Source organism: Phycodurus eques, chromosome 8 (genome assembly GCF_024500275.1).
Source record: "Phycodurus eques isolate BA_2022a chromosome 8, UOR_Pequ_1.1, whole genome shotgun sequence".
NCBI classification, from domain to species: Eukaryota; Metazoa; Chordata; class Actinopteri; order Syngnathiformes; family Syngnathidae; genus Phycodurus; species Phycodurus eques.
In genome coordinates, this window is record NC_084532.1 from 20,470,894 (window position 1) to 20,487,509 (window position 16,616).

The window sequence follows — 16,616 nt, forward strand, 5'->3', positions numbered from 1 at the left end:
GTTTTCAGATTGGATTGCTTGTCAATTTCTTCAGCGTTGAAGGCTTTAATATGGCCTTATTACATCAGTGTAATGGTCTTCAGATGGCTAACCCAAACTGGCATAGCAATTGATCTTTGTCACTCATGACGCCGGCAGAGTTTCTCATAATTAAAATGCTGGTTGGCTGCTTTGCATGCTAAAAGATGGGAAAATTCTGCACCTAAACGTATTATTGGCAATCGTATTCTGAAACATTTTAGGTCTACATATATCTGCCTCGCGGTTTGTTTGTGCAGGTGTAGCGTACCTGTGCTGCTGCTGCTGCTGCGGTGAATACTAAAGGTAGGCGGTGTCAGTAAGGGCGGCTGGCATCCTTCGGTCTCTTTAGCTGGACTTTCAACCTCTTCATGCCAATCTGAAAGCCATTCATGGCCTGGATAGCTGCCTGTGCACTGGCGGGGTTGTCGAAGCTCACAAAGCCTGTCCAAAAAAAAAAATTTTTTTTTTTTTTTAAAAAGTGAACAAAGTGGTTAACCAACACATACTGTATACACACACAGTACCTCATACATCATTGGACGATGGTTGAAAGAAGAATGAAGACAACAGTGTTGTTGAAGTGATTTGCTCTATGTTTCTCCAACCAATTCAAAACAAGAGTCCATGCTATAATCTGTCTAATAGATCATGGATGTGGTCAAGACAAATTGCAGCTAGCAAACAACCAAACCAATCTTTACTAATGCTTGTTACCAAACATCTGGATCACGCAAACCCAACCAATGAAATATTAAAATCAAGGTCAGTTATGAGGCATATTCTTGGTCTCAGCCTCTAATTGAATTATAAAAAAAATCTGTCACTGTCAGATTGAAAAACAAATAACAAAATAATGAGTCACTTTTTTATTTTTGACTGACAATTGTAAATGGAAAGAACAAATGATACACAGATTACTGGCCAAAAGACTCAATTTGACTTTAAACCCGGAGGTTTGGTAGCGAGCATTAGTGAAGATAAGTTAGCTGCCACAATCAGTTCAGACCATGACCACGATCCATTAAATGATCCATTAGCCAAAATTATTTCAAGGACAAATGTGCTTGAAGAGTTATTGTAATTGGTTACTTGAATTACATCCCACATGGAAGCTACAGTATGCTGTTTGTCTGATTGCTTATATTTTCAACTTATTCATGTCCGCATGGAACACCACGTTGACTAGTGGTGGCACGGTGGATGACTGGTTAGAGCGTCAGCCTCACAGTTCTGAGGAGCGGGGTTCAATGCCTGGCCCCGCCTGTGTGGAGTTTGCATGTTCTCCCTGTGCCTGCGTGGGTTTTCTCCGGGCACTCCGGTTTCCTCCCACATCCCAAAAACATGCATTGTAGGTTGATTGAAACCTCTAAATTGCCCGTAGGTGTGGATGTGAGTGCGAATGGTTGTTTGTTTGTGTGTGCCCTGCGATTGGCTGGCAACCAGTTCAGGGTCTACCCCGCCTCCTGCCCGCTGATAGCTGGGATAGGCTCCAGCACGCCCGCGACCCTAGTGAGGAGAAGTGGCTCAGAAAATGGATGGATGGATGGATGTTGACTAGTAGACTTGGAGCAAATCACTTCAACAATAGTTTATTTTTTAATTTCATATTTTTGATCTGAGCCAAAAAAATCATTCATGAAAATCATGCATAATCTGCGTCCTCTTCATTTTTTATTTTTTGATTCCCAATTAAAAATGGAAAGAACAAATGATACGCAGATTACAAATGATCAATAGTCCTCTTTGTAAGGGCAAACTTTTTATTTGTTCAGATTGTGCAAGTGTACCTAATTAATATTGGTGAGCGTGTTTCAAAACGACTTTGCCTGAGACACAACCCCCTTGAAAAAGCCCCCCCCCCCATACCTCCCACCCCCGCATACTAAGATGCACTAAACATCCTGTTTCCATCATGTGCAAAAATCAAGCCTTGAGAAGTCAGTGACCAGAAACTGCAGTGGAGTGTGTCTCCGCTTGATGCGCTCCCCCGTGTCTGGGGTGCCATTAGGAACACTCGGTGACCCGTGAAAAACAGCAGGGGTTTTTACTCGTCCTCCCCAGCCACCTGGGAGACGAGTCTGCTCGGCTCCCGCTTGGCCCATTAGGGCGAAAAGATGGGTGGCGAGGATGCGCGGATATACCGCAGAGGAAAGGGAGGTGGGCGGGAGGATGGGGGAAAGGAGGCGATTTGTGTTTGAGAGCAAAGATGGCACTGGAGCCGCTTCCTGGCCTGCTCTCGCCTCCATTCCCCAGCCCCTAAGTAAATCCAGCATTCTCCACCAGTCCCTTTCCCACAGTAACCAGCGTCACAACTGTGTGCACTTTCATTTCTAATGAGGTTGAACGATTTTTTTGTAGTCAATGCTAAGGTGATCATAGTCGAGTTGATGTCGACTCATCGATGAAGTCATTTATATTTTTTCAGTTCTCACCTGGCTATCACTGCAAGAGTTTCCAGCAAGCCACCAATACAGCACTATAGTTAAAAAAAATAGAATAAAATAAATCACAGGTAGAGTGACCGTGCTACCGATCGTGTTGCGTGGATTCTTGCAAGAGTTCTGTAAGTTCCGACTGTCTATGAGGCGGTGAAGGTGTCTTGAGTGTGACTTCTGATTGGATGATTAAGTCAGTGGGTGGACAAAGTGGAAGGATGAAGAGCTTACTGTCTGCAGGATGAAAGCAAGCAAAGCACTAGTTAGAGTTTTGGGGGGGGGGGGGGGGGGGGGTGTAGTTACGGCTGATATTGTCCATTCATTTTTACGAAAAAGAGGTTGTTGATCGACCAACGCCCACCCTCATTTCATCGTCTAAGCAGACATTACAGTCTCTGTCTTTTCTCTGTTCCAGAAGGGCGCTTGGTGAATTTGCTAAGTGAGGATTTCGCTGTCCGTCAGCTAGCGTTCGCGGGTGCCTTTACAGATGGGGACTTTTATTATATTTTAGGATCGACTTGCATATTTTACGAGTGACTTTAATTTTTTTGTTAAATATTTCCAAACCCTTGAGGCACCACAGATAGTTTGCTGGGCAGACACATTACCTGTTGCTTTCAGTGATGCATTTTTGTTGGTAATGCCAAAACGTGATTGGCAATTAATTGACTTCAAGATAATGGCTATGCAACCCCCTATGGTGGAATATGGTTGGGTCTGGAGTTTATCCTCCTAATCTGTGTTGGTGGTGTTTATACAGAACAGCAACAAGGGCTTTTACCTGTACAGACAGTGTAAAACAGGCTACACGGAAACAAAAAAAAAAGCGAGATACTGCTGCGCCAGTGTGTGCTTTCACACATCAACACAGCATCCCGCAGTCAGGTTATTAGATGATGTCAGGGCCACCGTTTGGTGTACAGTAGTCTAAAATATTTCCCCGACAATTGGTTTCAATATGGGTGAAGCGAGTGTTAGGTTTTAAACTTCCAATACCCATTCTACTGTTCCCTTTTCACACAGAGTACTACTACAGAGATGTCATTTTAAAATGTGAAGGTTTTGTTACTTTGTTAAAGTCTTACAATCGTAAAACATTACATGGCTTAACACCTTCCTATCTTGGTGTTTCATTCTGAGACCTATGCTCGCAATATGCTGGTATTTTAGTCTAGTCTAAGTCAGTCTAGTGCATTCTTTATTGGGCTCCAGTACTCTGGAATGCCCTACCCGTGGGAATTATAGTGGCTACCTCTATAGAAAGGTTTAAATCCCGAGTTAAGACTTATTTTTGGCTATTGCCCTCAGCATGACATCTGGATTTTGGCCTGTTTTACTCCACCTCTCCAACCCGCCATGGGCGGCTCCCCATATTCTGTATTGGCTCCTTTCACACAGAACGCAGTGTAAAAGCGACGCCTGTCTTTTTGTTCAGCATCAATCCAATTCATTCCCTCTTTTTGCCACTTTCCAGATTAATTACACCGACGTTTCTGCTCCTTCCCCAGGCCTAACATTATGTTGTAAATGCATGGTGTATACGTCAATACTGCAAATAGGTCTTCTTTTATGAATTTATATGTTATTAACTTATTATTAACTTTTTCTATTGGCCAAATGTTCTCCCGCTGTGGCATTTTTACACAAACATTATTCATACCATGGGAACATGTATACTACTTTTGGGATCTTTTAGCTTGAAATGAAACAACAGTGTGGCAAAAGACTCAAAATTTAAGATAGTTTTATTAACTTTTTACTGAGTTGGGACTATAAGATATTGATTTTAAGTAATTACAGAAAAGATTGTAAAGAAAAGAAACAATTGCCTTTTCATCCACACACTTCAAATGTAGGCTATCACCGTAATGCAAAAATATTGCACTGAGCAACAGCAGAGTTAACAATGGGAGTTGTGTGTCTATATGTGTGTCTATTTTTAAGTCTTCATCAAAGATGAAGGTACACCCATTTACAACCCCAATTCCAATGAAGTTGGTACGTTGTGTTAAACATAAATAAAAACAGAATACAATGATTAGCAAATCATGTTCAACCTATCTTTAATTGAATACAGTACAAAGACAAGCTATTTAATGTTCAAACTGATAAATGTTATTGTTTTAAGCAAACAATCATTAACTTAGAATTTTATGGCTGCAACACATTCCAACAAAGCGGGGACAGAGTCATGTTTACCACTGTGTTACATCACCTTTTCTTTTAACAACATTCAATAAACGTTTGGGAACTGAGGACACTAATTGTTGAAGCTTTGTAGATGGAATTCTTTCCCATTCTTGCTTGATGTACAGCTCCTGCTGTTCAACAGTCCGGGGTCTCCGTTGTCGTATTTTACGGTTCATAATGCGCCACACATTTTCAATGGGAGACAGGTCTGGACTGCAGGCAGACCAGTCTAGTACCCGGGTTCTTTTACTACGAACACGGGCAGAATGTGGTTTGGCATTGTCTTGCTGAAATAAGCAGGGGTGTCCATGAAAAAGACATTGCTTGGATGGCAGCATATGTTTCTCCAAAACCTGCATGTACCTTTCAGCATTAATGGTGCCTTCACAGATGTGTAAGTTACCCATGCCATTGGCACTAACACAGCCCCATACCATCACAGATGCTGGCTTTTGAACTTTGCGTCCATAATAGTCCGGATGGTTCGTTTCCTCTTTGGCCCGGAGGACACGACGGCCACAATTTCCAAAAACATGTGAACTCGTCGGACCACAGAAAACTTTTCGACTCTTAGATGAGCTCGGGCCCAGAGAAGCCGGCGTCGTTTCTGGCTGTTGTTGATAAATGGCTTTTGCTTTGCATAGTAGAGTTTCAAGTTGCACTTACGGATGTAGCGCCAAACTGTATTTACTGACATTGGTTTTCTGAAGTGTTCCTGAGCCCATGTGCTGATATCCTTTACACATTGATGTCGGTTTTTGATGCAGTGCCGCCTGAGTGATCGAAGGTCACGGGCATTCAATGTTGGTTTTCGGCCTTGCCGGTTACATGCAGTGATTTCTCCAGATTCTCTGAACCTTTTGATGATATTATGGACTGTAGATGATGAAATCTCTAAATTCCTTGCAATTGTACGTTGAGCAACATTGTCCTTAAACTGCTTGACTATTTTCTCACGCACTTGTTCACATAGAGGTGAACCTCGCCCCATCTTTGCTCGTGAATGACTGAGCAATTCAGGGAAGCTCCTTTTATACCAATCATGGCACTCACCTATTCCCAATTAGCCTGTTCACCTGTGGGATGTTCCAAACAGGTGTTGGATAAGCATTCCTCAACTTTCTCAGTCTTTTTTGCCACCTGTCCCAGCTTTTTTGGAACGTGTTGCAGCCATAAAATTCGAAGTTAATGATTATTTGCTAAAAACAATAAAGTTTATCAGTTTGAACATTAAATATCTTGTCTTTGTAGTGTGTTCAATTAAATATAGGTTGAGCGTGATTTGCAAATCATTGTATTCTGTTTTTATTTATGTTTAACACAACAGCCCAACTTCATTGGAATTGGGGTTGTAGTTCATTCAATGCCGTGGATGTTTATATTCGTCACCGGAATCCAACTGTTTACTGCCACCGACAAATATATTCGTCAAGTACATTTTTCAATAGGTGAGGGTGGAAAAGAATCTCGCCCAACTTGTCTGTAAAATTCAGGTTTGTAATCCATTGTAATGACTTAGAGATCCCTATAAATGGCGGCGTTGCATCGCTTTGGATTTGAGATCAGCATAGCTTTTGAGTAGAAGATAAAGATTAGGTGATTAATATCGGCTTGGTAAATCGATCATGAGGGAGAGAAATGGCAACACGGAGGTCAGAATAGTTTAGCCACTTCACACTCAAACAGATTACGTCTATGTATGGTATAAAAAGACGATGTCTCGCCATAGGTAATAGAAAGTGTGTGTCATGATTGTGAGATAAGATGACACATTTGATTGAGTCAATGAGGAACAGCATGTAAAAAAAGCCATTGACATTCAACCCGAGAAATGTGATGAGTGAGCCTCAGTCATGGCACTTTTCTTAGTTGCATATCTGTAATTTATATTTTGTCATTTTATGAATTGATTGTGGCGGCATGGTGGACGACTGGTTATCTGCCTCACAGTTCTGAGGACTGGAGTTAAAATCCCGGCCCCGCCTGTTTGGAATTTGCATGTTCTCTCCGTGCCTGCGTGGGTTTTCTCTGGGTACTCCGGTTTCCTCCCACATCCCAAAAACATGCACGGTAGGTTAATTGAAGACCCTAAATTGTCCGTAGGTATGAATGTGAGTGTGAATACTTGTTTGTTCATATGTGCCGTGCGATTGGCTAGCAACCAGTTCAGGGTGTACCTCGCCTCCTGCCCGCAGTTAGCTGGGATAGGCTCCAGCATACCCACGACCCTCGTGAGGATAAGCGGTGTGGATAATGGATGAATTGATTTTCTTAGAGCCAAAAGTGACCATGTGAGCGAGTGATTGAGCGTTGCTGAAGAACTCACCAAAGCACTTGCTCTGGTTGGTCGCCCGGTCCATGAAGACCTTGGATGAGATGACGGTGCCAAAGGGCAGAAACATCTGCATGAGTTCGTTGTCTCCAAACTCCTGTGGCAGGTGGTAGATGAACAGGTTACAGCCCTCCGGACCTGGAAAAAGACATCAGATTGACTGTTGGGAATTTGCTTTCTTTTTTTCACCCTTCAGTGCACTCTTTCAGGTCGAATCCATTAAGATGAGTCATGTTCCTGGGCTGAGACATTATGAGGAGGACTCACTACATTACTGATATGTGGAAACAAGTCAATGCAACTTCTGTTGTAAGTGATTGGACAACAATAAAAGTGCAGTGTCTGCATAACACTGATTAGCAAAGAGGGAAGTTAGTTGATAAAATATTGGAAAGGGCAGCATCTCACATAACACCTGAACATATTATGGCATTTTACCCAACATACTGTATCTTAGGTATTACAGATCAAAATCAATAACGTTCCAGCACCGACGGACATCAATAACCCCAGTGAGTTTAAACGTAGGTAAGACAAAGATTTTATCTTTGACCTCAGCTATAACCTGTGTAAAATTGCATCCAAAAATCAATCTAAGTTTGAATTAGATTGTAAGCAATTCTGTCCAGTACTGGATTGAGAAGGAAGATGTACAAATTTGGCAATTGACCAAAGCCACCTCGATGATTCCAAATCAATAGTGCTATTGCTTTGCCATATCCCAAAATGCTTGAAAAGGGTAGAACATAATTTTCTACTAGTGAAGTTTATGAAATGTGAGGCACTGCAGCTCAGATTTGCACCACTTTGTGTTTGGCGATGTGTCCAGCCACTCTATGCACATAGAATATAAACCACAAATTAAAATGTACAATGGTGCATTGAGATATCAGTGACCCAATTTCCGAGTTTATCGAGGTACAAGCCATTGTTCGGCCAATTTTTTGCTTTGACTGTGGGTTGCAGGCGTGCTGGAGCCTATCCCAGCTGACTCTGGGCAATAGGTGGGGTACACCCTGAACTGGTCGCCAGCCAATCACAGGGCACATAGAGACAAATACTGTAACTCAGTAAAAACGGTTTGCAGATATCACTGGAGTCATTGTCAATCTTTATTTCATGTGAAGCTACTGCATGTCAATTACATAAGTATATGTACAAATGTACAATTACATAATTACATACCATACATGGCTGGTCATGCTGTACCCCTCGCCCCCAAAAACGGGTGCGACCAAAACGGGTGCGACCAAATCATGCGCTGGTGTGACCAACTGAGCAAGTACCAATAGTGTAGAGTCCTGTCAGTGGTTGCTTTTACATTCTATTAATATATTTGAATTACTTTTTTTAAGTGAGTGATTGCATTTTTTATTGAAATGTTTTAATTTATTAAATTATTCAGTAACTGTTAGTTTAAATTAAACGTGAATTTATTGTTCTTTATTTTTTATTTTCACATAAGCATATTAGCTTCCATTAAAACAAAAAAGTATTCTATTAACATCCAAGTCAAACTCATTTTTTGGGGAGTCGTAAAGAGGAACTAGTTTTGTATTAAAACAACCACAGGTTAGCCCATTTAGCTTAAGGCTAACAAAAAATGCAAAACGCCATAGACGGGGTAAGGAGACACATTGGTGTCGCAGTGTTAGTGCTTGGATGGTTAATTGCCCGTAGGTGTGAACGTAAGAGCAAATGGTTGCTTGTTTATATGTGCCCTGCGATTGGCTGGCGACCAGCTGAGATAGGCACTAGCTCGCCCACGACCATAGTGAGGATAAGCGGTATGGACAATGGATGGATGGATCATGTACAATAAAAAAAAGACATTTAACCTCAGCTACCAAGCCCACCTTGTGGTTATTAAAATTCTAAACTAATAGGGTTGCTTTGACACATTGCTGATTATTCACATGGATGCTGAACAAAGCAGACTTAAGCCAAATGTCCATGTAATCCCATTACTACTGTGGGTACAATTACTACCAATAAGGCAATGAGTTACTTTGCTACTATAGGTTACATTGCCACTATTCCCAAGCTTGAAAAAAATTGCTGAAATAGCACTGCTCTACACTATATATATGGATAGTTATATGTACTTTCCAACCACGCAGTATTAGTACATTACCAGTTTTATCACCCTCATCTTTTACATGAACTGTATCCATTTTCTGAGATGAGCTGTGAATAGTATACTGCATGTGGCCACTTTATTTATCTATTACACACGGAGAGAATGAGAGGGTAATATTCCTCTCTCGTAATATGTGCGAATGAGATGTGTACAGTGCCAAAGCAATATTGCTCTCTCATGCTCATCGTGGTTTATAAATCTAGTGCAGATGTGTAAAAAGTAATAATGTTTTCTCACCCTCACCTTCTCTCTGCTGCTGCTGTTGTTGCTGGATGACCTGGGGCGCTTGGGGCAGCGTCTGGCCAATGGGAGTCAGCGTGGTGGCTGGGTAGATCGCTACAAGGGGAGGGGAAAAGCTTGGCATGAAAATGTGGATAGCGTTACGGAGGCCTAAGGTCCATAACACAACCTTAACATGTGAGCATGATGCTCCCTGGGGATATTACGAGGTACCATCTCAATACATTACAGTCGTGGTGGGCTGTGGCGTAGCGTGGATGGCAGTGTAGGTGACTCTTTGGTGTATGTTATTGCTATTACTGTAATAAAAACGGTCTTTCTAGTTCAATCCTTGCAACAAAGAGGAAAACTGCAAACGCCTATCCTTTTCAGGAAACAAACTGTCGCACAGTGTGTGAGGTTTGGCAACGACACTATATTGCCAAAAGTATTCGCTCACCTGCCTTGACTCAGATATGAATTTAAGTGACATCCCATTCTTCATCCATCCATCCATCCATTTTCTGAGCCGCTTATCCTCAGAAGGGTCACGGGAATGCTGGACCCTATCCCAGCTATCATCGGGGAGGAGGCGCGGTACACCCTGAACTGGTTGCCAGCCAATCGCAGGGTACATAGAAACAAACAACCATGCACACACACATTCACACCTACGGCCAATTTAGAGTCCTCAATTAACCTACCATGCATGTTTTTGGGATGTGGCAGGAAACCGGAGTGCCCGGAGAAAACCCACGCCGGCACGGGGAGAACATGCAAACTCCACACAGGCGGGGGTATTGAACCCCGGTCCTCAGAACTGTGAGGCAGACGCTCTAACCAGTCGTCCACCGTGCTGCCCATTCTTAATCCATAAGGTTTAAAATGAAATTGGTCCCCCCTCTGCAGTTATAACATCTTAAACTCTTCTGGCAATGCTTTTCACAAGGTTTAGGAGTGTGTTCATGGGAATTCCCTTTTCCCGGAAGAGCATTTGTGAGGTTACACACTGATCTTGGATGAGAAGGCCTGGCTCTCAGTTTCGGCTCTTTTTCATCCAAAAGTGTTCTATAGGGTTGAGGTCACGATTGTGCAGGCCAATCAAGTTTATGCACATGAAACTCTCTCATACGTGCCTTGATTTGTGCACTTATGCACAGTCATTTTGGAACAGGAAAAGGCCATCTCCAAATGGTTCCCACAAAGTTGGAAATGTCCAAAATATTAGCCCCTGAGCTCCAGTGAAAGGAACTCTGAATCCTTCAGCATACTAAGAGATGTTGGTCAGTCAAACAGATTGGGGATTACCCCTTCCTGTTCCCATATGTCTGTCCATCAGTGCACAAAGCAAAGTCCAAAAAGACATGGATGAGAGAATTTGGTATGGATGAACTTGACTGGCTTGCAAAAAGTCTGGCCCTCAACCCGATAGAACACCTATGGGTTGATTTCGAGTGGACAGTGAGCCAAGCCTTTTCATCCAACGTCCACAAATATGCTCCTGGTCGAATGGGAAAAAATTGCCATAAACTCACACCTTGTTGAAAGCCTTCCCACAAGAGTTCAAGCTGTTATATCTGCAAAGGGTAGACCAACAGCATATTAAACCATATGGATTTAGAATGGGATATCACTTAAAATCATATCTGAGTCAAGGCAGGTGAGCGAATGCTTTTGGCAATATAGTGTATTTATTGTGAGCGGGCAGATGTAACAGTCACACAAAAATGCACAAACTTTACCCCCCTGCAAAAAAACAGGGTTTACGGGACCTTATGCCATCATTCTGAACTTAAAAACAATGTCTACAGAAAAAAAAAAAAACCCAAACAGACTCCTTAGTAATTGAGTTGCCTGGTTTCTGATGACATATTTGATTTTCTTCTAGATTTTAGCCCGCCCACATTTTGGATGAAAATGATGTCAGGTGCAGAAGGCGAGGACATTTCCTCATTGAACTACTAACTGTTGTGCGGTGTAATTTTCACCTAAATTGAAAGTCTGAATGTTTTTTCAGACAAATAAAGAGATTAGCTATTTTCAGCATTTTAAAATAGCAATTAAACATCATTTTGGGAAGATGTTGTGTTCATGTGAGGGTGCAACGGAATATGACAGTAATAATAATAAGGTATAATACCAACTTGAACAAAGTGGTGTTTGGAAAGTCAAGCAAGATGTCATTTTTTTTATTTCCTGAAAAGTTGACATTGTGGAAGTTGGAGGATTCTGACAGTACAGTATATGAAATATGAGTAAATACTGCCACTTTATAGTATACTACATTCCTTTGTCCACACCGGCTATGCAGCGAATTTGGTCTCCAGTTCTGCCACTGACATCACACCAAGAGTATTGATTTTTGCGATGAAAAAAGGATGTTGTTCCAAAGGCAATTAGCCATTTACCAATTGCTCCAAAATGGATTGATATTACTGGAAACGACTGATAGTTTCATTCTCTTGAGCAAAAAACACAAAGAGAAATTGTTCCTGAAATATGGGCCATCTTGATGCTATAAGTCCTTTCAGTGTAACCGGGACCATGTTTCCGCCGCCGCACTGTAAGTACAGTACAGTACAAAGTAAAGTACAGTGAAAGTCCAGTGAAACCCAGCCCATTCACCAATTCACATTTTTCTCTGTTGAACCTATCCTCATCAGTTCGATGAAAACTTCTTGTATTTTTTGTGCTCTTTCTGGAAAGATGGCACTCAAGTCCTGGCTAATAGGAAAGTAGTGTTTGGTGTCAAGGAAGTGTTGCTGAAGTGGTACATCTCGACTGAGAGAGTTTATCTTGGGCAGCTAAGTTACGGAGAGTCTTCGCTGCGCATGTATGTACATGTGCACTGAGGGTGCATTTAAAAAAAAAAATCATCGTAAGACATTTTTTAAGGGTGATGTTTGAAATGATGTTAATGCATTTTGGGATCATAATTTGTGGTACACTTACGGTTTATCATTAATATGGGCAATTACAAAAATCTTTAGGCTGTCCGTCAATTACTCTATCCCACGCGAACAGCCGGGGCTTCCTGTACACTGTAAGTAAGAGCGGTGCAAAGACTCACCTGTGTATTGCTGTACTCCAGTGAAGGCTTGCTGCAGGGTGTCAGCGGCGGTGGGACTCTGGGTGGAGTAAGGCGGCAGGCCGTTGGTGTAGACCGTCTCCACAGCGGGATGTCCGTTGGGCTGATGAGGGATGCCGGTGAATCCGTTGACGATAGGCGTGACGATGCTGGGCACGGCAGAGGTGGTGATGTTGGCTGGTGGTGAACTTAGGCCTGAAAGGATGAATATCAGGCCAACTAGATTCAATCGACAGAAAACCTAAAAATCATTAAATATGTGGAAGGTAAGACGGTCCATTTTTAGCCATTAAGGTACAATCTACATTCAATAATAATATGCCAGAGTAAAACATTAAACTCTGATAAAAATGTATTTGCATTTAGAGTTGGTGAAAAAGCATACATATTTCTCGTATAAGCAATAATTTGTGGGGCACCATGATCTGTGCCCCGAGCCCAATAAAAAAGGGTCACGCTTGGCAGTCATCCTCACTATGTGGCAACTTGGGGCAGACCACACAAGCACAGGCTACGTAGAGACGAACAAGCATTTACACTCAAGGACAATTTAGAGTCTTCAATGAACCTAACGCATGTTTTTCAGACTGTGGGAGGAAGGACATGCAAACTCTACGCAGGAAGGATGGAGCCTGGATTTGAACCCTAATGTCAGAAATGTGAGGCAGAACAGCTCACCACTCTACCGCTGTGCTGCTCAGTAGTCTGTAGTCATTATAAAATCTGGTGGGGCACTACCTGAGTTGCACAATGTCAAATCACCTTTGGTAGCTTGTACATTGAAAGGCGTGTTGAGACTCTTACTGTACCCCCATGTATGTCATCTTAAATGTACAATGATGGTCTTTATTAGTAGAGCGTTCATACAGATAGAGAACATTTCTGACACACACACACACACACACACACACACACAAACGCACACACACATACACACACAAACCACACGTTGTCAGCATTGTACAGAGAGGCTTGCAGAGGCATGCACATTTCCAGGCTAATGCACGGACATGGGTGCGACAACACGCCTGTCATATATCGGCTATTTGTCACGATGCATCAGGGATTGCTGAGGAAGTGAACCTGTGAAAAATAAGGCTGTCCGCCATGTTTGCGCCAGCCCCCACTTCTCGACATGATGAAACTACCATGCAACTTCCGAAGGGGAAAACAGAAACTTGATGGAAATGATTAGAGAGTGCCTGGGGAAGCAGGTAGCGAAAACAAAAAAAAAATCGCTTTACTCTGAGGAAAAAAAAGACACATAACAACAGTTGGCAGTTTGACAAATGTGCCGGTCATAACATATATGGCGCACGCCTGAGAGGCAGCGGCAAGATGGTTCATGAGCGGAATCGAAATTGGTTTCTTGTCGTTCCCCCTCTCTCTCATGCAATGCATTTTAAAAGGGCCCTCCTTTGGAAAGTGTTTCCAATTATGCCGGGAACGCCAAAGTACCCATTTTAAGCAGAATCTCACGGCATGATGGCCTCTCTAAAAAGGGCCACCTCTGTGGCAAAACATCCGCGCTTGCTGTTGTACTGCTCCCCAGAGAACCACCTTTCAATCTGGAAACCTTAGCCCCTATTGGACGGGAATGAGGGAGGTTGGGAGTGTGTGTGTGTGTGTTTGTGTGTGTGTGTGTGTGTGTGTGTGGGCGGGGTGGAGGCTTGGGGGTCACGTTGTCACGGAAACCCAACAGGAAGTCGTATTCCCGTAAACTGGTGCGCCTTGGCAGAGTACCTCATATGTGACGTGGTCCACATAGGGTGAACAATCACATTAATTTCACACGAACAGAGGTTTATGCTAATGGTAAATATGCTGTAGATTGCCACCGCTGAGTAACAACATCTATGTATCTATATGGAAATGCTTTTCCTGGCTTACAACCAAGCTCCATTAGCATTCTTCTCAGCATATAGCCCAAAAGAAGTATGTTTGGCCATTTAAATTTAAGTCAAAATATGGACCACAGGCGGCATGGTGGACAACTGGTTCGAGCGTCTGCCTCACAGTTCTGAGGACCGGGGTTCAATCCCTGGCCCCGCCTGTGTGGAGTTTGCATGTTCTCCCTGTGCCTGCGTGGGTTTGCTCCGGACACTCCGGTTTCCTCCCACATCCCAAAAACATGCATGGTAATTGAAGACTCTATATTGCCCGTAGGTGTGAATGTGAGTGTGGATGGTTGTTTGTTTGTATGTACCCTGCGATTGGCTGGCAACCAGTTCAGGGTGTACCGCGCCTCCTGCCCGATGATAGCTGGGATAGGCTCCAGCACGCCCATGACCCTTGTGAGGATAAGCGGCTCAGATAATGGATGGATGGATGGATATGCACCACATACATAACTACAGGGGGACCTAAGTTTACCACGAAGTTGTGTTCCTATGGTGGTGACTTAACCTGAATTTGTGTGTAAGTAGGAACACACTGTAGTGGATCACTAACCTAAGCTTAAGTAGGCATAAAGTTATTATTGCTGTAAATATTTGTATGACAAACAATCAAAGGAAAAACCCTTACAATGGCGGTAACTGAGCTTTTGCTGCATGGCGACAGATTCTTATGCTTCTGCACCTAGCTGATTGAATACCATTTATAAAGATCAAAACCTCATATGTCGGGACTTTTGTAAACCGAGGATCCCCTGCATGAATACATTTTGTATTTTTTACAGACAACTTATTCAAAGAAATTCCCATTTACGAGGACATTGTCAGAGTTCGGCGCCATGAGTCACCAATGCGCTTTCCCGGTGTATTTCCACAATCCCAGTCAGCTACTCCACCTCTACCAGTCAGGCATGCCCACCTATTTAAGGCTCTGCCGATGACTCGCTCTTTGTCAGGTTGTTTATTTGCGTCAATACAAGATGCACCAGCATTTTTCAGTGGATTGATCTTCATTTGCCGACCCTGTCTGTCCCTGATCTTCCTGCCTCGTCGAACTACTGGAAAGTCTCTCAGTCTTCTACATGCGACTACGAGTTCTCCCTTAGTATTTTTGCTGTTTGGTGTTTTGCTGAAAGCACGATGAAGCGTGAGTTTCATCGTCCAGCGATCTGTAAATTACGGAGCATTGCATGACCTGGCTCCAAACTACGTTGCTCCTCAACCGTTTGTTTCTGGACAAGTTGCAGCAGTTGTTATTAAAGTAAATTCCAACTAGTCCTGTGGTCAGTGTACTGCATTTGGGTCCTACACACGCATGTCAGACATGGTAAAAGAGGAAAATGTTGTATGCCAGACCACTAGTTAGTTATGTCTCTATGTAGATAATCACTATTTACTATTCTTTTAAATACACTTTTTTTCTGCGTATATTTGGGTTTAGAATTGGATGGATCGTGGCTAGGTTTAATAATCAATCGAATAGCTTAGTCAATTTCGCTGAAATGATAAATGGAGTCTTGAGGCAAAATAGAGTGCAGTACTTGGCTGCAACCACCGGAGTGGCGCTGATGGTTCAATATCAACTACAGTGCAGCCTAAAGAAGAATAACATCCACTTTATGGCACAATACAAGACTGACATTGAAATGGGAATCAAAAACATTTTGTGCGAGATTCTTCCATCCAATTAGAAAACAAAATAATTGTTTTCTAATTAGTAACATAACTTTTAGTGTACTCCAAGATAACTTAGTTAACACAGTATTGTCTGTGTATCTGGTCATTTTTGTATACAATAGACCCAAATGTTTGCGTTTTTGAGGCTTCAAGCAAAGACAATGATGTACCATACAGAGCCCCATAGACAAAAGAGGGCGGACAAATGTGTTGACCAGAAGAATTCTTAGTCCATTGAGAGCTGTTGTGTCTTTTACACTTTCCTTTTTTTTAAATCCTTCTACAACATCCCCACAATTGCTTGTTTCCTGTGGGACGGTGATGAATTAGTCTGCTGTCCTTTCTCCCACTAAGTCCCTGGAGACCGCCACTCCCGTTCTAAGCCGGTGACGGCTGTTCTGCCATGGAAAGGCCACACGCACTCCAACCCTACCACCTTGTAATGTAGCCTCTCCATCATCAGGTATATTCAGTTTTCAGGGGGCTGAGCAACTCATGTCATGCTATGGTGGAGGTAACATACTTGGGGGTGAAATCTGCCCTTTAAGGTGTAATTTCATAAGTGCTGGGGCGTGACATGTGGCTGTAAAGGGAGTTCATAACAAACGGGGGATGTTCC

The 16,616-nt window shown here is 42.7% G+C and overlaps 1 protein-coding gene across 5 annotated transcripts in view; it reads right to left on the reverse strand.

The window, feature by feature from the left end:
- The window catches only part of celf5a (cugbp, Elav-like family member 5a), a 325,603-nt gene that overhangs the window by 6,315 nt on the left and 302,672 nt on the right, over window positions 1-16,616 (reverse strand). For 3 of the 5 annotated variants that reach the window (XM_061684864.1, XM_061684865.1, XM_061684862.1), the window contains exons 9-12: window positions 12,408-12,620; window positions 9,356-9,454; window positions 6,973-7,116; window positions 290-462 (exon numbers count right to left, since the gene is read on the reverse strand). In XM_061684864.1, coding sequence (XP_061540848.1) covers window positions 335-462; window positions 6,973-7,116; window positions 9,356-9,454; window positions 12,408-12,620 — 584 coding nt within the window. In that variant the 3' untranslated portion in view covers window positions 290-334. The remainder of the gene's footprint in view (window positions 1-289; window positions 463-6,972; window positions 7,117-9,355; window positions 9,455-12,407; window positions 12,621-16,616) is intronic. The other 2 variants (XM_061684866.1, XM_061684863.1) reach the window with 1 other exon arrangement.